The sequence below is a fragment of the Amblyomma mixtum genome, chromosome 8 (assembly GCF_055824585.1).
Source record: "Amblyomma mixtum isolate Tamu chromosome 8, ASM5582458v1, whole genome shotgun sequence".
NCBI lineage: Eukaryota > Metazoa > Arthropoda > Arachnida > Ixodida > Ixodidae > Amblyomma > Amblyomma mixtum.
The window spans coordinates 110,947,727-110,970,901 of NC_143019.1; the positions used below are offsets into that span (position 1 = coordinate 110,947,727).

At 44.1% G+C, this 23,175-nt stretch overlaps 1 protein-coding gene across 1 annotated transcript; it reads left to right on the top strand.

Annotated features, from left to right (window-relative positions):
- The first annotated feature begins 5,241 nt into the window (after positions 1-5,241).
- Positions 5,242-21,495, top strand: LOC149333901 (uncharacterized). The gene is made up of 5 exons (XM_089556138.1): positions 5,242-5,372; positions 7,387-7,547; positions 12,471-12,535; positions 14,990-15,073; positions 21,204-21,495. The coding sequence occupies exons 1-5, from the start codon at positions 5,277-5,279 to the stop codon at positions 21,320-21,322; spliced, it is 525 nt and encodes a 174-aa protein (XP_089412264.1). The 5' UTR covers positions 5,242-5,276; the 3' UTR covers positions 21,323-21,495.
- Positions 21,496-23,175: the final 1,680 nt, after the last annotated feature.

Here is a 23,175-nt window from a genome sequence, read left to right on the forward strand (position 1 = left end):
ATCTTATGCATATTTTCTGATGCATGCAATACAGGTAGCACTGGTATAGACAAGGAGAATAGCGCGGAATGTGGAAAGTGCAGGCACGCACTCCGATGACCTCTTTTTTTCATTAATCTACACTTCTGAACAGAAGGCACTTCACCTGCATAACAACATAATTTTGAGCAGTGAATTCTCTTTATAAGAAGATTCCCAGAGTGCCTTCCACTTGCTGGTATATACTGGCATATGATAGACTTGCTGCTATACAAGGCACATTATTTATTTATTTATTTATCTGATACCCACAGCGCCTTTCGGCATTACAGTGGGGGGGCTACAAACGCAAAAGTAAATAGCACAATGCAAAATGCAAAAACACGTCACCTACAGGTGATGTGAATAACACAAAAAGTATGCAGCATAATAACAAAAAAAAGCAGACACGCGGTCACTACACACGAAAATGGGAACGCGCGCATGTGCTTACATACCAAGAGGAACAAGGCTGTTGGCACATGTAATCGTGACGTATGTCACGGAAGCCAAAGAAACTATGAATCAGAACACACACGTGTAGAAGCATAGGAAAATAGTTATCACATCCAGGTGCAACCAGCAAACTCTATCTGCAGTGAAATGGATTTAAAAAAAAAGCAGAAATGAGTCATTTCAGGGCCGCTAAACCATTTAGTGCACATTAAAATGCGTCACTGGCAGTGTACGCCACAACAGCCGGGGGCAAGCATTTTAAAAAGACATTTTAAAAAGTTCTAGCTATAAACACCGCTTGCTTGCACTAGTCTTCAGGATAAGCTTAGCGCTTCATGAGGTTCTTCAACACAATTTCATTTGAAAGGGCATTTTCTGGGGTTAGTTCTTCGTCTGTATTCAGAAATGGTTTTGGTTGGTTGGTTTATTGGGATTTAACGTCCCAAAGCGGCTCAGGCTATGAGGGACGCCGTAGTGAAGGGCTCCGGAAATTTCGACCACCTGGGGTTCTTTAACGTGCACTGACATCGCATAGCACACGGGCCTCTAGAATTTCGCCTTCAAGAAATCCAGCCGCCGCGGCTGGGATCGAACCCGCGTCTTTCGGGTCAGCAGCCAAGCGTCGTAACCACTGAGCCCCCACGGCGGGCCTCAGAAATGGTTTTCTTTTCTATGAAGTCTGCCAATAGAAGCATTCTGCAGCTGCAGGAAACGTTGCCGAGGTTGCACTGCTATTTGAGAAGCGGTTTTATCGTTGGTGAAGCCGCTTCACTATTTTAATTACGCGAATTCACGCCCTTTAACATCTGCTGTCGCTATATGAGCTTGCAATACACCTCTGCGTGGTTCCGTCTGCGAGTGGCCGGAGATAGAGGACGCTGTGTTCATTCATCGTTTGACTCTTCAGCGTCTACCCGCCCGCCCCGATATCCAGTAACGCGTGTCAATAAGCCTCGTGTTGCTTAATCCACTGCAGCAAATTGGCTTCGATGGAGTACCCTGACGAAATGGATGGCGGTGCAACGACAACAGCATAAGAGAAAGACACCATATGCGCACTTTTACTCATGTTCTAGCCTCCCCGCTGGCCGTTGTTCTCTACTACACTGATATTGCTTCTTCTGCTTTGAACATGCCAGAACGTGCAGATTATACCACCAGTCAATCCCCGACACATACTCGCATATCAGATAATGCAACGCCAGAGACCGAATGACACGCGCTGTATCAACAGCCGTGGCTGGTGCTTAGCCCCATCGAAAGCTGATCAAAAGCAGCATGACCCAGAGCTTGACCGCCATGCAGTCGGTTTGCAAATGATGTTCTATACTCAAAACGCCACGTCAAAAAATATATATGGATATATGCGTAGCGGATAACGTAACCTTAAAAAGGACAAGTGGCACGTGGTGTGAGCTAATAGCCGTGGCGGGTAGTGCAGTTGTAAGACATAAGCAAGCACCAGATCAAAATCACGCCGAATAACGCGTCTACGAACACACCACGGCGTTCGCGTCGCAATGCATACGTTGTGAACAGAGACAGGCCAGCTAGTTAATTTGGTCTGCTTTATGACAGCTTAACGTCCCAAAGTGGCTCAGGCTATGAGGGACGCCGTAGTGATGGGCTCCTGAAATTTCGACCACCTGGGGTTCTTTAATGTGCACTGACATTGCACAATACACGCGCCTCGAGAATTCCGCCTCCGTCGAAATTCGACCGCCGCGGACGGGATCGAAGGCACATCTTTCAGGTTAGCAGCCGAGCGCTCCACCGTGAGCCACTGGGGCGGCCAAGATAGTGACTCGATGTTGAATGCATTTTGCCAGCGCGGAAATAACCGAGGACAACGGCAAGACGTAACGAACATGACCGCCAGTGGCGCCTTGTGCTTCTTCTCGGCTTTGTGCGCATTAGTTTATTTTGCAGTGGCAAATTGCAATAAGAGAGTAATTAACTATTGGCATCCACCCGAGCGCAGCCGTACGTCTGCAAAGGAAAGCTCTGCAGCTTTCTCAGAAACTTGGCATTTAAAGAAAAATTCTTCCTAGTCCGTGGTTTGAACCCAAGACCAGCGCTTCACCGCAGCAGTCGCTCTACTAACTGAGCTGACGGAGACGGCAAGCTCATGGTAGTGCGAGAACGAACTGATCAATACCTCGAAGTGGGAGCAGTGTTGATCGAAAGTTACAAATTACAAATCTACTCCCCTTTGGCGTTTCCCCTAAACATTACACCTGCGGCAAATTGCACGTATTCCTGTCTAGCATTATGAGTGTCCTATTAAAACTAAGACTAAATCCCTCGCAGTACACACTTCCTTGCTTCATTTTTCGGTTCCGGTGAAAAAAAAAATGCAGCCACTTGCATTGTTGAAGTCGAACTTAATGTTAAGACAAAAGGCCGGCACGCTTCTAGACGCTTCAACTTTTTCACGAAGTACATACACTAAAAGCTGGAAGCTGCAGAAGCGGCGTCAAAATCTAAGATCACAGACAAAGCAAACCCGAGTTTGTAGCAGCGAGTTTGCAGTCGGTAAGACACAAATCTCTTCCGAAAACAACAGCAGCACGAAATGACACGGTACGCGTGATCCTCTGAACTCATTGATTCTTCCACGCAGGGATTAGAAGAATGGGGAAGCTTCTTCATACCAGGTGGTCTGGACGCCTGCGCACTGGGTTTGATTGATGTTGAAAAATACGCGAGGGGCGCGTGCGCGAGTATTTTAGCGTAGCTGGACTTAATACGCAGCGTTAAAAGCCTGGACGGCATGCCTCTCACACTTAATCCCCAACGCCGTGAAATTCCTGCGCGCAGTCTGCCAGGTTACATGGCAGAACGAAGCTCCACCTCTTTCGTGGAGTTCCTGTGTGTCCTGAAAGCCCCTCATCGCTAGAGGAAACAACATTATCAGCCAGAGAAACAGCTGGCTTTCTGCTGGCGGCACTGGTGGTATCTCGCACAAAATTTCCCGTTTCATTTCTACCAAAAGTTTTAGGAACGCACAAAGCCCTTTTCTGTTTTAGTACCCACTTCCTGAAATGCGATGCATTGCTCAAAGTTCTACGCTTGTTTCTTCTTTCCAGCCTGAGTCATCAGCGCGAGTAACTCTGCTAGAGGTATTTCCGGTCTCAATGTTAGTGCTGACAACTTTCTGCTCGGCGACCGTAGCATGCCACATGAAATCGAGTGTGATATGGGAAAAGAATAGCGCGAACGTCATAGGTAAAGCTCAATTTTTCATTATTGTTTTGAAGTTGACACACCAGCTTCTTTATAATATTGAAACATGCAGGGCCTTGCTATTTGGACATGGTCAGTGTGATAATAAACCATTTACCTTACTATGCACGTGCTGTGCAGAGCCTTCCGAGAAATAATTGTGATCGCGCACGGACTCTCGATGAGCCTTCTGAACTTTCTTTACGATGCCGTCAATGGCATTCACGTGATTTTAGTGGAACTGCATGACGTCTCCTACGATTCTGTGTATAAGCCTAGCCAGACTGCCGCGGCTGTACGCGACCGTATATGACGTCGAAGTGTTGCTATATGAGTTGTATGACATATCCTATAAGCTTTTGTAGCCCTAGTACGTCGCTAATGAAAGAAACAGTCCTCTTCTGGAAGCTCTGCTAAACTACTGGTATGGTCGACCTATCCGCAAAGCTTTAAAAAATATCATGTAGGGAACTTTTAACTCATACTTTTCGCGGGAAACTTTATCACTAGTGGTATCAAAGAAATCTTTGTAGAAGCCAGTATTATGTGAGACAGGTCACAGAGTTAAAAATATAAAAATTCCGTACTAATCATCCGCTCATAGGCCGAAGCAAACTCACGACGACGTGAATCATAGGTGTGACGGATATTATATTCGTTCTGCCAAAGGCGAATGAAGATGTTATGAAGAAGAAAGCGCTTTAAAATATTTGAGGTCTGTGTGCGTACAGCATAAGACAGGGTGTTTACACAGGGAGGAAGCTTAAGAAGTAGAACATTTTTCTGACGTCTTCTCTCTTGCGACAGAGTAAGTCTGCTAAATTGAAATCATGTTTTGAAGAGATTACTGCTTGGTAAGGGTAATAAACTTAAGATGGTATTATTTCCTTTGTACAAGTATTGTTCCTTGTATAGAACACAGTACATTGTGGAAGTTTTTTGTATAGGAACCTGCTCTTTGCGCCGTCTACATAGCGTTTTAAAATCCAGTACTCCCGCATAAACAAGCAGGCCCACAAGAGTGCTATTCATTTACAGATGGAGCCGGTACCCTCAAACCGATGCACTCATTATGCATGGGTCGCAGGTGCGCGAAGGTTTTCATTTTTATTTCATACCACACGTGGACGGTATGCCCTGGGACATTGAATCTGACCTTCTTTTGTCAAGGCTTGATAAGGGTGTGTTTTTTCGAGCTGATGGGACATTCCTTTCGTAACGAATGAGTTTTGCGCTTTTGTTCACTGTACGTCAGTTGAAGGCTGAATAATGCCACGCCCCGATACAAGACGATGACCTTCGAAGGCTTTCGCATGGCCCGAGTTTTAATTAACCCCGCACTAATACCTATTTCGCCTCTCTCAATTCATCTCTCTTAATATGTTTTTTTTTTACTTCTTTCGCTGTATGAAACCTACATATTGTTACGATGTGTATAGGTTGGCAACACCTCTTCTGTCAGTGGAGTTAACCACGCATGCGCTAGAGCTGCACAGCTCGTAATATTTTCAACTTCGCATGAGCCTATTCAGAGAGTTGGCAAATTGGTCCCAGTCCCGCGCACCGCTCCTGTGACTATGGACGTCCTTTTTAAGAGGAAGTTAGTCGTTTTGGGACTCGCACTATTTTCCTTCGGTAAAACTGTAAACTGTCAGCCCATTGACGTTATGAAGGTGAGGCCGTTGTCAGTGTTTCAGAGGCTTATCTATCGCCTGTGTGCTGTGAGTGTACTATCGTAAAAGAATGAGGAATCTACTTGCGGAAGGCGTACGTTTCGAGCTTCGAGCCTTCAAGAAAAACTCAAGGCAAGGTGTTGTGCATACAAGACAACGTTAGCACTGCCCTCTCCACTTCGTTTAACGAAGTCTACTATCTAACTTTACTGGCCACTAAGCTGCAATCCCAATTTTATGATGGGCTTATAATAATCTGCGTTATTCGCGTAAACAAAACGATAAAGAACATGATGTCGCCAGCACGCACCAGGAAGATATAGTGGCAAAACTTGGCCGCCGTCAGCACTAACACAGGCTGCAGTCGTGGTGCGCAGAACTGCCACGTGGATAGCATCCCGATCAATGCGCCTGCACGCCTGAAGCTGATGACCTGGACGGAAACCAGCCAAGCCCAAGTACCTGCACATTTTAACAGTTTGGGATTGCTTAAGCGAGAGGATGTCAGAACGTTCTTGAATGCCTGTATATATACCGTTTTGAGGTCATCTCAGTGTCACCATCTGAACAAGACGTCAAGTTATGCGGTATAAAGAAAAGTCATGTCCTCCAGGCAATTTAACTGCCCCAATCGCTAAAAACTTACGAACATATTTATTGTAATGCATGCAGTACGTAATCTCTACAAATCAATCGAGCAATGAAATGCGCCCTTCGGTTGATAAAAACCCACTGCAGTGCTGAATTCTTGGTGGATTGCATCGTTTTTGAGCTTCAATTAGAAGAAGCCTACGGCACGTGTGCCGAAATTATCCAAACTGCGGCAGAAGAAAAAAAAAACCAAAACTGCTTACGTGTTCGGCACACAGACTACCCTTACAGCAGCTACCTGCTGCGATTATTATAAAGTTTTATTCAATTTCGGCAGTTAGAAAAAGACCACTTTTTGGTCTTATATACATTACGCCTGTTACTCTGCTGCTTTTTGGCATGGCAGAAAATGGCAGTGGAGTAAGCCCCTCTTATCCCTTTATACAAGGAGGTGGGGCTTGGCTTGCGCTTTCTTAGCAGAAAGCTGTCCTCGTCTGCGGCACTGCGTGCTTAAGTACAGCTGGACCTCCCTACCTTTTCCCGTCAAATAACTTCAAAGCCGTACCGAACTTTTTGCAATGTTTTCACCTCTGCGCAAAAATGGCAAAAAAATAATAGCCATTTGTAATAGCAACAACCTTTGTGGACTTAATGACAGGAATTGATGTTCGCGATTAACTTTACAGCGCTTTGAAAAATTCCGATAGCTTCTCAAAAGTTGCGGACGGAAACACCATCGAAGTGCACGAATGAAATGAAACAGAGCACAGCTAGCATCTCTCCCAGCAGAAAATATCCTTCAACAGTACGCCGCTTCCTCGCGGTTGTCTTAAGAATGCGGGGTTTTAAGCATTCCGACTTGTAGCGTTTTTCCACACTAACCTATCGAGTTCAGATATTAGATAAAACCTCAACACAAGTACAGCACAAGTAATAGTTTTTGTCATAGATGGTCGCGAAATCAGCCAGTTTTATACAGCACACGGCATGCAATGCGTTAACTATGCTCTATGACGTCAACTACAATTCCTAATATTAGGAGATGTATTAAAAATTTGAAAAATAAAAGTGGTAGGGTTTTAACGTACTTAAAACAAACATTCATGAGAAAGCATGGGTTCAGCCTAGTTGGCTCATCGTTTTGTGTTCCTGGGTCGTCGGCATGTCAGACGACGATGTTAGTTCGATATTAGTATTAGTTGATGAATATCGTGATGTAGAACGCACAGCACCACAGTGTGTTTATTAGTTCGATAGAAGTATTACCAGAAGAAGACGACGGTGCCGATGCACAGCTCAATGCACTTGAGCGTTTTTTTGTGAACGAATAGAAATACATCAGATCAATAATAGTAGATTTTCGTCCTCCTGGTTTTCTTTGTGTGACGATACATCTAACATTAGGAATGTGTTCAATTCGCAGATGATTGGACTTTTCCCAAATATTAGGGCACTCCTGGCTCCCACCGCTACAGCAGGCGGAGATAATCTAGAGTGTTTAAAGGCTGTGCTGACACACTACGACCTGGATGCCGGGAATGCTACTTACGTATGGTTTTTTAAAGGCGATGCTGGAGCTGGAAGGTAAACCCTCATACACGTTTCCTTCTTAAGCCTTTCTTAACATCTGAAGCGGCGCCATCACGTAGGGGTATAGTTTAGCACTTTGGGCCTGTTTTAAACTGCTCAGAAGAGTAACATCTGGACCTCATCGGTTATTCCCATTAATTTCAAATATTTTTCTGAGATCAAACAGAAATCGTGTCGCATACTCGCTGATAAAGTAAATTATGTTCACTACGCAAAATAAAAATGCCTGCCTGAACTTCGAGTTTCTTTCAGTTGTGGAGCAGGATGTATACTTTATCAATTATTTCATCATTGTAGGCTCTGAGGAGAAAAGATACCCTCAAAGAAATGTTTTCATATAAAACAAGCTAAGGTGTGCCATAACAGACATCCTGGACATCAATATATGCCCTTTACACCACTACTATCTGTGCCTGACCGTCGCTTTTCATTATTCTAGAATAAAGTAGGTAACTATATTATGAACGTGTCAAAACAACTTCATGCCATCTACATTCGCTGCCAAAACAAAATGTGAGCAACTATATTCATCACATGAAATCAGTTTGAATTAGCACTTATTATTCTGTATTTCTTTCACAAGAAAAGCTTTTGTTAGTGATTTTTTTTACATCAGATTCGTTTCAAAGTGTTTTGCAGAGGTCATACATCTCTGTTTGCGAAATATTTGGCACTTTTATTATGACAATAGAAAGTACAGTGACAAATACGAATACATTTAGCAATTATTTTTTCAATTCACCTTATTATCTTTTCTCTTCGTTGTGCACACCTTCTCTTGAGCGCTGCCCTCACTTCTTTTCTCTTACCCGCACGTGTCCAGACGAAGTTCTATCTGTAATTGCTAATTTAAAGACGACCGGCCCCGGCGTTGACAATATCCATGGAAAGCATGTGAAACGTATCCGATCATTACTTGCACCAGTCCTCAGCCACATCTGCAATCTCGTTTTTAAATCTGGCAGTTATCCCAAGCAGCTCAAGATAGCGAAAATAATACCGGTCTTCAAAAAAGGTGATCCAGCTCTGCCAAAGAATTATCGACCGATTGCAATTTCTCGCTTTTTAGACAAAATTTTAGAGAAAATAATTGAAGTAAGGTTGTCTTGTAATATTGTAAAATTTAACATATTCACACATAGTCAACACGGCTTTCGGTGCGGTCTGTCTACAGATACTGCAATAGCGTCTCTCATAGAATACTTTAGGCTGGGAATTGATAAAGGAATGTTCTCAGAAGCAGTTTACATAGATTTTAGCAAAGCATTTGATTTCATTGGTCACTCCATCTTGTTTCACAAACTGGAATCCTATGGTATCACTGGACCTCCCCTAATGCTCTTCAAGAGCTTTCTCTGTGACCGAGAGCACATAGTCTCTATTACTGACCATACATCTAACATAGCTTTAATTAACAAGGGCGTTCTACAAAGCTCAATTCTTGGTCTGTATTGTTTTTACTCTACATTAATGATTTACCATCCTGTTTAAAGAATTGCAATAGTATACAGGGTCTGTTCTGAAAGTAGTAGGACTGGTTTTTTCCTGAGCGAACGGGCGGATGAGAGGTGGTCTGCGTGTGCAGGATCGTTGAAGGGGGATATGGGGAATGCTGGGGAAAATCGGCAGTCGGCTCTCGTCCGTTGAAGAGAGGAGGTCGCTTGTACTGTGAACCCCTGTCAAAACGTCTCGTCACGCAGATTCGTCGAGCGGTTACTGGATCAGCGATAGGCGATCAAATTTTCAGTAAATCTTGGTAAAACGGCCAAAGAGACTCACAACATGATTAAGGAGGCCTACAGTGGCGCTTCCATGGGTAGATCAGGGGTTTTTCGAGTGGCACAAGCTTTTCCGAAAAGGTAAGAAAAGAGTGGAGGAAGACGACCGCTCCAGACGCCCTTCGACCAGCATGACGAACGAAAATGTGTAGTGAGTGAAACGTTTTCTTAACAGTGATCGTAGAATGAGTATCAGAATGATTGCTGATGACTTGAGCATTCCTCAAACCCGAGTTTTTGAGATCGTTACAGAAAACCTATCCATGAAGAAAGCGTGCGCGAAGTTGGTGCCGGGAGTGTTGTCAGAGGAGCAAAAGGCCAACCGGTAGGATCTTCTTCATCATGTGAATGAGGACCCCAATTTTTTGCCCAGCACAAGGCGTTAACGCTGCCTCAGCCCCCCTACAGCCTCGACTTGGCCCCGCCAGACTTTTTCCTGTTCCCGAGGATAAAATCGATGCTCGAGGGGAAACATCACGGATCGGTAGAGGTGGTTCAATAGGCCGTGACGAGGGAGCTAAACAGCATTCCGGTCCAGTCATTCCTGGAGGCGTACGAAAACTATAAAACTCATTGGCAGCAGGGTGTAGGTGCGGAAGGGTGCTACCTTGAAAAATTGTAATCGTTTGTACTATTCTCTTGAATAAATTTTGTTTAAAAAAATGAGTCCTACTACTTGCAGAACAGACCATGTACTATGCGCAGATGACTCTACCATGATATTATCGCGCCAGGACATGAATCAGCTGATACTTAACCTACAGAATGATCTTAATTCTGTTGAGCGCTGGTGCCACATTAACCGCCTGTCCGTGAACGTCACTAAAACTTGTTTTCAGATTTTCCATCCACCTCAGAAGCCATTGCCCATCACACAACTTCTATACCTCAATTCTGTTGCTATTTCGTCGCAAGATAGAGATTCTTTTCTGGGTGTTATCATTGACCCTCACTTAAAATTCCATCATCATGAAGCTGAAATGTTCAAGAAAATTTCTTATGGGTTACGCTCACTAACTAAAGCCCGAAGCTATTTCTCTGTCCAAACTTCATTATCTCTTTACTACGCATTCATCCACAGCCACTTAAACTACGGTATCTCATCTTGGGGTAACGCCTATCATATTCATCTCTGGCCTTTAATAAAACTGGAAAAGGAAGCCATGCGCATCATAACCTATACACCTCGAGTGTCACCCTCCGGCATTTTGTTCATGGATTTAAACGTTCTACCTATCTCGGCCCTTTATTTTTACAACATTGTTACCCTATTCTTTAAGATTCTTCATCATCTCCAGCTAAGCATATTTTCTACCCGCGCGATCATGACCAACATCGTCACACGTTTTGCGCTGCGTAATAACTTTTTACTACCTAAAGTCAGAACTAACTACAGGAAACGATGCCTTCAATATTCACCTATATCATTTTGGAACTTTTTGAACTTAGACATCAAACAAACTAATATGCTTTGTTTGTTCAAGGTGAAACTAAAGCTTTTCCTTCTTAATGTGTAATTTTTCTTATTGATCCTATGTATCGCGGCATCTGTGAGTGTTTTATTGCACATTCTCCTGCATTATTACATTGTTTGTTTTTAAATATTTCAGTAACTCCTAATACACTATGTACTTATATTTGTTCTGTGCGTCGCTAATTAATGGGTTCTGTATTTTGTATTTTGTTGCATATTGAAATTTATTTTCATGGGAGGTCCCGCCCGTGGTCTTGTACCATGGGACCTGTCGCTGTATTCAATTGTAACTTTGATTGAAATCCTCAATAAACTTTCAACTTCAACTTCAACACTTCAATACCCGCAGTACGTCAGGGTTTACTCGATTGGAGATTAATTCATGTGATTTACCCTGTAACATTTCTAACGTGATGTTAAACTACATAAGGTTCGAGAGTCAATGATCAAAAAGCTTTATATTGGGAATATTCAACCTTTTCCATAAAGCGTAACACAGTTGTCTTGCATGTAGATGAAAGGGCAGCCTATTCTAGCATGTGGACTAGTCTGTAAGTAAATATTTTAATATTTGCTCTAACGGCTCTTTCAATGAATAATGGATTTAAAGCGATGATAAGCAGTGCCCTTCGAGGCTGGAAAATATAGAGTAAAACACTGCAGCCAGCACTGTTGTAGAATTGGACTCCGGACCATGTTCAGCCATGAAAGCAAACAAGGGGCTGGCATCCTGTATTCCAGCCGGTGAGCTTTCTCACAAAGCGGCGCGCACTTACGATACTTAAAGAAGACACGCTTTTCTGAGCATTACTCACAGTCCTAAAATACTCGAAATTGTGTTACTAGGATCAGTATGCATGTTTCAAAACACACTTCCGAAAATTTCGAATTTCAAGGCGGCCTTTAAAGGGCAGTTGAGACCGTGTGTACATCCTCTGTACCTTCTGAGTTTTTCTACGGTTGCTCCTAATATTTGGGTAAGGTGACTACTTAAGCCGCGACTGCTTATGCAGTCAATACAGCCACAATAATGTGATACTTAGTTCACATCAATTTTTCAACTGGTTGTTTAACTCTAGTCTGAAATATTATAACCAAATTTGTCTCAGGAGACTTTGAAGGGCATAACAGGGAATATCCACGTTCACGACGGCAACATCACATGATATTACCACTATTGAAATATTATACTTTCTATTTTCATATTACCAGCCGCCGCGGTGGCTCAGTGGTTATGCCGCACGGCTGCTAACCCAAAGGACGCGGGTTCGATCCTGGGCCCGGTGGTCGCAATTCGATGGAGTCGAAATGTTAGAGGCCTGCGTACTGTGTGATGTCAGTGCACGTTAAGAAACCCAGGGGACCGAAGCTATCCTAAGCCCTCCACTACAGCTTCCATCATAGCCAGTGTCGCTCGGTATGTTAAACTCTCAAAAAACCTATTTTCATATTACCACGCTTACTCAGTGCATTCACTCAGTTCAAGCCAAGGTAGAATAGCCAATATGAACACCGAAACAGCACATCGGATTACATTAGAGTTGGTGAAAATACTTTTTCCTATCTTGTAGAAAGAGCTCAAGAACATACTACTAACTCTAGCGAGTGCAGTATAGTGTCATCAATGTAAACATGCCTTTTGTTTTCTTTATTTCATCTGAAAAGGACCGTTGTAATAAATATAAAGAGAGGAGATACTCCCGAAGAAGTCGAGGATATTTCTTCGGATGGTAAGAATTTTTTTTTTTCACTTCTGTAGCCGCTAATGTAGGGCGCACTTTGTCTGTGGCTTGCGACGAACACGAAGAAGAGGTTATTCAAAGATCTCTTAATTTTTATTATCAAAGATGACTTCGGCTATGGCATTTTCAAGCAGAAAATGTTTTTGTTATTGCTATGCCTACTATGTGGACATGATCGATGAGGTCCAGTTCCATCAGTTTTAAACCTTTGTTATTTTGGAAGGGCCGCAGAGGTGGACATGGGAGAAGAGACCTCAACAATGCTAGGACTTCTCAGCCAAGGGACCCAGAGAAAATGCATGGAATTGCAGTTCCAGTGATATAAGTCTCCTGTATAAACGCTAGGGCAAAAAAAAAGAGACCTATTGCAAAGCGGTTTCCAAGGCCCTATGTCTTATTGTATAGTATTGATATAAGGACGAACACTTCGACCATTTGTTTCATGATGAATTCGTGGTTAGTTGTCCTAATACTGTCGGTAAGGCAGATCTAGGGTGATTGTTGATTTTATGTTATGGGTAGTTTAAATGCGTAGTCGCTTAGACGTGAAGCCAGAGCAGCAGCTTTTTTGTTTTTCTTTATACAGTAATGCCAGTGTTCGTAGGCTCTGGCAGGAGAGTACAGCGCCTCACTCACTGCTCGCTATAAAGCTCTTTCTCCTCAAGTGCACTCATGGTCTCCATAACAACGGTAAATTTTCCTATCTTCCTATGCGACCAAAAATTGAAGCCCTTTCTTCTTGTAGTTTAAAGCACAAACAGCTCTTTCATGAGCGTTCAAGTACTGGCTTCGCACGTGTTCGGACGAGAAAGTTTTGTAATATCCTAGCGCAAGTGAATACATACACGCAACAAACATCATTCCCCGAAGAAAGCAGCTTTTAGGCATGGTACAAGTCGTATTTGATTGCAAAACGATAATTCCTAATCTGCATGAGGAAGCAGAATGGTTTCGTTGCTGCCTACTGAAGCATGGTCCATTGCGCGCACTGAAGCATACCTTGCGGGTAGTATTATTAAGGCGGATTGGTCCACATGGCCCACAGATTGCGCTGCAGATGTGACGTCGAAAAGTTCACCGTGCAAAGAGGCTAGGTAGAAAGGTTTCTTATGAAAAACACAAAGTGCGTAGTTAGTGATCCCTACATAACGATCACGTGGTGTAAACGCGGTCGCTTGACTGTCCTGTTGATAAACAAGGCTGTGTGTTCGCCCCGGCCAGAGTGAGGACAAAACCTGCACGAGGCGACAGATGCGTTTGAAGCAACAAAGCGAAGCCTACATTGCCATGTCCATTCGTAATTAGGATCATAAACGTAGCCCAATTTTACTTACACGTTTTCGTTTGACTCGGCCCCAGTTAACCTTGCTAAACGGCTAAACAATCTCACTCGAATGAAACTTTCCACAGTTCCGTTGCTTAAAGTGCTGGTATTTAATCAAGAGTTTTAAGTATGTGTATGTGCCCGCAAATACTATGAAAATTCCACAACATTTTCCAAGTGAACATAAGGGTTCGTGAGTTCAGTTCGTCAGTCACATATATATGCGTCCCTGCAAGGAACAAAGTGACCTGCGGAAATAAAATCCGATTAAAATGTACCGAGTGACAGAATATCAGAGGTGCATCTGAACAACACCCCCCTTTGCTTTTTCTCCGCCAAGACTACGTGAATGAAAGAGCACGATTAGTCAGAAGCGTAAAAGGGCTGCCATTGAAAAAAGAAGCACAAATCGTTTTTTTTTATTTAGTGATGGAATGTCTTTTAGCGTCGGCTTATAAAAGGCAGGCACCGTCGTTTATGAGAAACCAGCGTGCTCTCTCGGAGGTGAAAACTAAAGGAACGAAAGACCTTACTCTGGAGGCCTAAGCGGAACTCGGCAACGCCTAGTGTCCCTCTTTCGAATTTTTCCTGAAAAAAAGAACACTTTAGGAAAGGTATAGCTTTTCTTACGCTGTGCATTGACATTATTTTGAAATTTCTAGGCTGCGAATGTAAATTTACAAATTTGGAAAGTACGTGAGACAGCTGGCTCGAAATTGAACACGGTTGTTTCTCGGTATGTATTTGGCTTTCATTCAAGGTATCAGTCTGACGGAATACTGTCGAAAAGAGAGCAATGGCTTGTCAAGATTGACAATCTTTCCGGTCTTGGCTTAGACTTCAGATGTCATGGTTATTTTCATTTTCAGCCGTATTCGTCGCGGTTGCTTGTAGATCGGCAATATTGGAATTTTGGCCTGTTGCAGGCAAGATATATTTATTTGCTTGGCTTGCTATATGACATTTCTGAAAATGATCTGTTTGTGTGTGTAAAAGTAGCACTTTTAGTAGAAAGGATACTTTTACATATACTGAACATCGCAGCATCTCACTCAATATTATGGCTAGAACAGAATGTAATAGTGCTATTAGTTCCTCATGCCATTTCTATATTACAGATCCGACACATCCCTACATGGCTACTGCTCCTTACACCGACTACAAGACATGCTTTGTTCTTTCTGTGCCGAGCAAAGAAGGGCGTAAGCAGCCTTTAGCCCACAGTTATTTATAACACTTACCACTTTAAAACCAAATGAGATCTATGTTCAGAAATCATTCCTAAAACAATCTGTCTTATCAGGGTTCGGCTCTGTGCAGCTATTTAGCTGCTTTCTTTTGCATACGCAAAGAAGTAGCAAGCCGGATAATTTGTTTTTGGAACTAAAACGTAAAATGTGTGCGAAAGCGCATTTCTATCAAAGTTTATAACAAGCGAATTCTTTATCTGACACAGCTGTCGTTCTTCTTGGCAATGGGAATAGCACATTTACACAAAAAATTACGAGGAACTTTAGCGGCTAAAGTGGTGAAAGGCCAAAGCCTGAGTGCTGCATTCTGATACGCGATTGTTCACTTCACATTTTGTTGGTGCATTAATTAACTGCCAATTAATGACGCTTAAGCTTCGCCTTTAGGAGTGGAACGCGACAGCGTGTTGTAGCGCTGCCAGGGAGTCCACGGAATGCCACCACCCGTTCGGCGCGATGCGTTGCCCTTTGAGCGCAACGCTTTTTAAGGAAAGGAAATGGGGCTGTAATTCTCTTTCGTCTCGGTGGACACCTTAGCCGCACGGTACAGGAAGGGAGGAAGTCTGAGTGAAAGAAGAGGGGCCATAGTGAAAAAAATGAAAATTGTATTTGAGGAAAGGAAATTACGCACTAACTGTCTCACATATCTCCGTAGACACTAGTCGAAAATTGTAAGGAAGTAGTACAGTTGTTTCCATCCATCCTCTCACATATTTCGGTGGACACCCGTTAAAATTTGCGCGTGGTGACGACACGACAATTTCGACTAATCTGAAACGCGGTCAAATACGCCTTGCTCGTCGGCAAATTGGTTTTTGAGGAAAGGAAATGTATCTGTCTCTCATATCTCGGTGGACACCTAAACCTCGCCGCAACGGCAAGGGAGGAGGATGGGAGTGAACGAAGACACCGTATTCACTAGACGCACCTTTGTTCATTCCAAACCGTCGAGCTGGCATGGCGGACTCGAAGCCAGTCTCGTGCTGGCTGACCACGACAGTGCCGTATGTATATAGCGTTATGTGTATTTTTGTTGTGCAATGTCATGAGCCAAAGCCAGGCAATAAAGAAAAAAAAAAGCTGGCATGGCGGAGTGGTAGCGTGCTCGACTCGCACTCCGGTGACCGGGGTTCGATTCCCAAGCTCGGCCAATTTCTTACTCGGTTTTATTTATTTATCTGGTCTGACTAGAAAGGTTCATTGGAGTACTTGGTTAAGTAAGCAATTAACTAAACTCAGTCAAACTAACTTGGAGCATCACTATACGAACCCTTTAATCGGTTGCAAGGTTAGTAGCCAAGGTACAATTGGCCCCGTTTGAAATTCGCGCACTGTGACGTCACGACCGTTCCGACCAACTGAAAAGCGTGACATTTCTGTCGACAGCTCCTGCTTACAGCGATGAGGCATTAAAGGCTTCCGCCTTAATAATTTCTAGTCTCTCTGTTCATAGGTCAGTGTAATGTTAATCACTTCGAAGTGCAATAAGATGGCACTCTTTTTACGACTGTGTTTGTAGGCAATGCAGTTTTCACACCAACGTATAAGGTGAACTAACGACGAAAAGCCATCGTTTGCGTAAATATTCGTGAAATGTCGCCTTATTAAGGTGCCGTTTCTCAGCAATCATTATGATATCATTCATAATAAATAGTGCGAAGGTTTTTCACAAGAGGGACAAGGGCACTTTTCTGTGAATAAAAGCGAAATAAAAATAGGTGTATTAGTTGAAATCAAACGAATGAAATCTGTGGCGTTGTAATGTGTGCAAAATTTAACCAGAAAGAATGTGAAAAAAAACAGAGCGCGTTATGAATGAGAAGCGGAAGAAAAATCCTGAACGCTTATTATAATAATGGGCGCCCATTTGATGATAAAAGAGCAAGCGATAATGTTGGAAACGCTAATTGGGGCACCTGAGCATTGGAGATCAGAACGAATGGCATTATTAAGTTCATCGCGAATGAAGTCATGTTTGAGATCGCAATGGAACACTGCTTTATCGTGTACAGCAAACTACTCCACTATATAAAAGGAAATAAATACTCTTAGGTGAGATACGGATAATTCTATTGAGTGAATAACATTGTAACGTGAGCCTACTTTAGTACAAAACTGGCAGTTCGTGTTTAAAAACCCATGTACGCTTGATCGTAATGCTGAAGGTAGGAATGGGAGGATGTCACCACTTCGCGCACTTATGCGTGCGTTCCCAGAAAACTTTAGAGCGTGTAGGGGTCGTAGTCTCGCCTCGACTCAGCGTGCCAAGCTCAGCCAGAGACAAGCTAGCAAGTCACAAGGGGGGTGGTCGTTTATTGCCAAAGTTTCGCTGGTCGAAGCCACAGGATGGGCCGCGGTCAAAGGTTCGCAAACAAAACAGTTTATAGAGCAAAAAGACAATACAGAGGATTTCACAATAACTCATACGAGCAAATACAAAGTGATTTACATGACAATGCAACTCGTTCAAAGTAACACTCAAGAGAGATTACAATACAAAATAAATATTGCGCCTAAAGTGCACTAACACAAGATAGAGTCAAATAAACAAAACAAAATTTGTTCACCAGGCACTGCGACAGTCCGACGACTAGGGGTACACGACGATGCCGTCCCGCAGGCTGGCGCACGCTGCCTCGTTGGTCCGTGGCTGGCCGAGGGGTGCTTCCCCGGGAGTCGAGCGGGCGCGCTTCTCCGAAGATTGAACGGAAGCTCTGACATACAGGCAGCGGTCAATATAGGCACACTCCGCGTCTGTTCGATCTTCGCTCCAATACAGGCGCCCACATACACACAGTATCAGCTGTGCAATTTTCTTCTCCATCTCGCGCCGGGCGGGCGACCCCATTGGTCAGGCGGGAACACTGGCTTCCAGAAGCTTCCAGATCCTTCTGGCGTTGCACCACCGCCGGCACACGAGAGAAGGGGAGATGACATCAATTAGCACACTCAAGGCTACGGCCTCTCCGTCAGCAGTCAGTAGAATCCACTCAGACATTCTAGAACAATCGATGACGCGCACTAACGTTACTTCCTTGGGGACGCGCCCGCGAGCGATGGGAGAGGGCAGCAAGACACACTAGAAATAAGGGAGTAATTACTCATAGACATCCACCGAAGCGCAGACATACGGCTACAAAGGAAAGCTATACAGCTTTCTCAGAAACTTCGCAGTTAAGGAAAACTGCTCCGGTGAAGTAGGGGTCCTGGGTTCAATCCCCAGACCAGGACGAATTTTTCTTTAACTACGAAGTTTCTCAGAAAGCTGTATAGCTTTCCTTTGGATTCCCCTAAACATTTGACCAAGACACACTAGGTAAGGTGCTCTCCGGGTGGTTCCGCACGGTGCCGGTTTTTCTAATGTGCGCTGAATTTTGTGACAAAAAGACTAAGGAAAATGCAAGGATGACTTGAAAAAGTGTGTCATGGGAAAGCAGCGCAAGCGAGAGGCCATATATGCTACGAGAGCTCACGAATACCTCTGAAGCTATGTTTGAAGATGCCTCGCTGGCTAACAATACCTGCGCCATCAGGCATAGGAGAGTTTGATGGGACAGCGTACTGTGGCAGTTTCATGCCCCCGTAACTGTACAGCATCACGGGTCACATCTGTGGCATTTATTTTTGCCGAGCTCTTTATTGCAGTCCAATCTGCTGGCAAAATAAGCATGCCCGAATGGAGGAAGCTTGCAGCTGGCTAGAATGAATTGTGGCAGCGGCTATTTTTTTATATAGAGTAATTTGTGTATTTCGGATATTTTCCTTCACCAAAACGTCATTTAATTGAATGCGTGTTACCGATGAATTGCTCTATCCTTCTTTTTTACATTTTTCCACTTCTATGCGCTCGGTCCCTTGGGCAAGGATTGATGTTAGTGTCGTTTGATCCCGCACAAAACTAGCCATTTTTGCAGTCCCTCTCCATCAATATCTCTCCTGAAGTCATGAGAGCGTAGGACAGAAAGGATGCTTTTTTTTTTGCAATCAGTTGCTCGGATTTTTGAGGAACGTGCTACCTTATTTGGTTCTGCTGCTAGTAATTTGGTGGGCTTTGTTGACCTGTCCTTTAGCTAGGACTCCAGCAAAGCAACGCGGCTACGTAATCATGACGCATAGTAGCTCACCATGAGAAGTCTAATATTGTAACTTCCGTTAGTGGGACGCAGCTGGCTTTTTCTTTTTGCCTCGATTTCGTCACGCTTATTCGGGAGACTACTCACCTGAACTTTGGAGAGCATATTAGGGTGCAAAAGCTAAAGTATTATCCTGGAGATTAAAATGAGAACGCTGGCTTCTTTTCCCCCGCGGGAGATATATGACATCATGCTATTTTCGTTTCTTCCGGTATTTCTCGCTCAGCTGCAGATGGCGAATGGCACACTTAGTCGTAGCTTATAGCACCGTGCGTTGCTGAACGGAATGCATAACGGTCATGTTTTTGTACAGGGAAACGCTGGCAGTAGAGGAAATTAAGTGAGAGCCCACCGCTGAGCGGCGATAAATTGACGCCGTCTGACGGTTTTTCTACAGCGGCTCCATGCGTTTTTTCTAGTTGTTGCCGCTTCATAGTTTTTCCCAATGCGCCATTTTAAGTTTTTGTGGAAATGAGTGGGCGAGTTGGTTTTCCATTCTGACAGTGGAAGCGCTCAAAAATTGTGAGCACGCGCAGGTGATTACCATGAGTATAAAATTGTTTTCCGCTTGAAATAAAATGAGTTGAAAGTAAGCGCTTTGTATATCTCTCCTTTTCGGTCGTACTTGTCTTTTTGAGCGCTTTCACTGACAGAATTAAGGGATAGGTGTCTGTAGCAGATTGAACGCATTCCTGTCTCAAACCAGCTTTTAATGCAAAGGAGCCTTCCTCCCTCGCTATGCTACTTCGCCGGCACATAATTGTCTTCGCTCAGTTGCAGAGCCATGCCCTCTATGTACCGATTGTTCACTGCTGATTTTATTTCTGTCTCCGTAACATTGCCCAACATTTCCTGCCCGACCATTCTAAGCGTTTCCTTCCTCATCATACCCCACTCATGCGTTTTCGCAGGTGTTGCTCACCAGTCCTGCACTCAGGAACTAGGAAAGGGTAGTCGACTGGGCCTACTGGATGGCCACCGCTAATGCGGTCATGGACCAAGGATTTCAGTTGTCCACGTTTTTATAGTGTCTTCAGAACCGTTTACCCAGTTTCACAGACAGATACAGACAGGCGTTTCAAATTACTCTTTTACTTAGAAGATGAAGAAGGCGAAGTACAATGAACAGTGGGCAGTGGGGAAGAAGCCGGGCACTATAGATGTCATAGAGAAGCGAGTTATCTTCGAAAAGTCCAGTGCTTTACTCCTGCTTACAAATCTGCTGCCGCTTTGTGGTTTGGTTTGGTTTGGTTTATGGGGTAGAACATCCAAGAGCGACTCAGGCTATGAGAGATGCCGTAGTGAAGGGCTCATGAAATATCGACCACCTGGCGATCTTTAACGTGTCCTGACATCGCACAGTACACAGGCGTCTAGAATTTTGTCTCCATCGAAATTCGACCGTCGCGGCCGAGATCGAAACCGCGTCTTTCGGGTCAGCAGCCGAGCACCATAACCACTGAGCCACCGCAGCGGACAGCTGCTGCTTTGTATTTTGTATGAAATATATAACCACTTCGCCGCTCTTATTGCCATACTGTGATAAAAAAGCGAGCATAGCTACACAGATCTGACAAACACGACTGCTTCTGCTAACGACATTCGGCGTTGCTAGTCTTCGAGTTTGCACTCTGCACATTGGCGTCGTCTGATATTTCCTGTCTATCACTTCCTTTGTTTAAATTTCTTCGTGTTGTCTTGCCACCAGCTTCGCTAAAAATACATTTCCGAGTAAGAAATCGCCGCAGTGGTGTAATTTTTGTGTCTTTGTGACGTCCACTATTTACATGCTGTATTTTTTGCTCTGTGGTGCGGCCGTGTTTAAAATAAGTAAAAACGCTGACAGGATAGTGGAGTCTCAAATCTGAGTTCACCGAGTACACAGTTTGCAGTACCCTTTTCCAATCTATGAGCAGCTGTTTATTGCATATATGTTATTTTATTTTCAGAATGCATGCTGTGGGCGAAGGAAGACTTGAGGAATGATTTCCCTGAAGATTGTATTCGCGGTTACACCGACAGATGTGGCGAAGGAGTGCTTCTTCACAACGAAGATGTTTGTGGCTAGAGGCGCACTCCTGAACCAAGCAGTTAAAGCTTCGCCGACGCACTTTCCAATGCCTGAAAGAAGAAATCTAATTTGGGCATCTTACTAATCAAGCGCTATTTTCACTGTGTTGCTTCTGCGGCAAGAATTTCAGAAATATACTTTTTCACAAGCTCTTCTGTAGCAGTAGTGATAATAAAGCGGGAAGAAGAAAGGAACTTGCTGTATTGATTCCGCACGAAATGACATCACCGTCATCAAAGTGGCCATCTGCGTTATCCTAATTGAGATGTAGATAAATAAAAGTGAACAGAAAGCAACGGTCATCGGGATGCGCCCTAGATGGGATACATGGCATGAGGCTGAGAGGCAGCTCATATACAGCTGGGCGTACAGGGATATAAATAGGTGGAAATGGGGAGAGGGGGGTAGAAGGTGCATCAATTGAACTTCAGTTGGCTGTTAGTAGCGTGTCGTGTCTCATTTGTGTGGGTCGTGTTCAGTTGGTTTTTGCTATCTTTGCACTCTGAGTGAACTAGCTCACAGAAAGATGCCTCTGAGGAAATAAAACCCTAAACATATTTTGTTTCTGCTCATCGTCCTTCATGCTTTCAGCCATTTCCTTTACTCCTCTCTCCGTTTCCTGTGGGCAGGGTCATAGTTCTCTTACTTTGATAATAAATCAGACGATAACAGACTACTGATTGTTAGCTCTTATTTTGTAGATCCTGCCAGCGAAAATTCTTTTTGTTTCCGTTAAAATACCTTCATCTGCTGCATTATTACCTGCAGTATCGTATGTAATTACTATCTCTAGTTATTGCTGTCGACGTATCTCGTATGTTCCTAGTTATCCTAGTTGTAATCTTTCGTCCTATGCGCTATTTGCAACTCTTATTCGTGAGCGAATTCTGCGTGCTGCGAGCATTGCTAAGCCGTTTATTTTATTTATTTTACTTCATCGCTGCCTTATTCTAGTGCCTTTGACTATTCCTTTTGTTAGCTGCACAGTTTTGGTCATAGGGGAGATCACTTCTTAGATACATCGGGTGAATAAATTTCGCACAGCGGCTTTTATAACCATGAAGTCACGACCAGGCCTGGTGATCCTAACGAGTTCGTGCCCTCATGAGGGCGTCCTCAGCCTCACCACATGAGGATTTCACTCGGTGAGGTGATCGTCAGGGAGCATCGTTGCATGGAAACTCTTGAGGGCGTTGGTGAGAGAGGAAATACATGATGAGGTGAAGGTGAGGGAGGGCAGATATGATGTCGTGAGGGCAAGGGATTGCAAGAGGTACGATCTGAGGGCGAGGGCTGAGACGCTAACCACACTCCGGGCTAACATTTGTCTGTGCAGCCCGTTATGTACTCCCAATAGTTCTTGGAGCGAAGGTTTCCTGGGGAGGTATAGTTGGTGCAGTCAGGAAGTGCACGAGGTGAAAACGAAAGGCAGGGACCACACGCCCTCTCCGTCACCACACGCGTGTTGTAAATAAAACTGTCGAAGGAAGCGCCCACGAACATCCACAGCTAAGCCCAGAAGGGAAAGGAAAAACATAATAAACGGCGAAGAACCGGAAATAAAATCAATACAACAGTCGGCACACTTCTTTAACGACGGTTACCGATAGACGACCCTCTTAATAACTACCTACCCAGCAGCGAGCCGCGGGACTTTGGCACGTTCTGCTGTTCGAAGCAGGAGCCGCCTTTCGACTTCAACCGGGTGTCCATGCCTATTACGCTGCGCCATGTTGAAGTGCAGCAGCACCCGTCGCCAGGTACCTCTACGGGGGCTTCAGGAAGGTGGATTCGAAAGTAGAATATTGCAGCTTCTACCTGTCTGCCCCTCTTTCTTCCACCCCTACTGC

Coding starts and splice junctions, on each gene's coding strand:
- LOC149333901 (XM_089556138.1), top strand. CDS start 5,277: ATGGACGTCCTTTTTAAGAGGAAGTTAGTCGTTTTGGGACTCGCACTA. Junction 7,548..12,470: donor GGCGATGCTGGAGCTGGAAG/GTAAACCCTCAT, acceptor TCATCTGAAAAG/GACCGTTGTAATAAATATAA. Junction 12,536..14,989: donor CGAGGATATTTCTTCGGATG/GTAAGAATTTTT, acceptor TCTATATTACAG/ATCCGACACATCCCTACATG.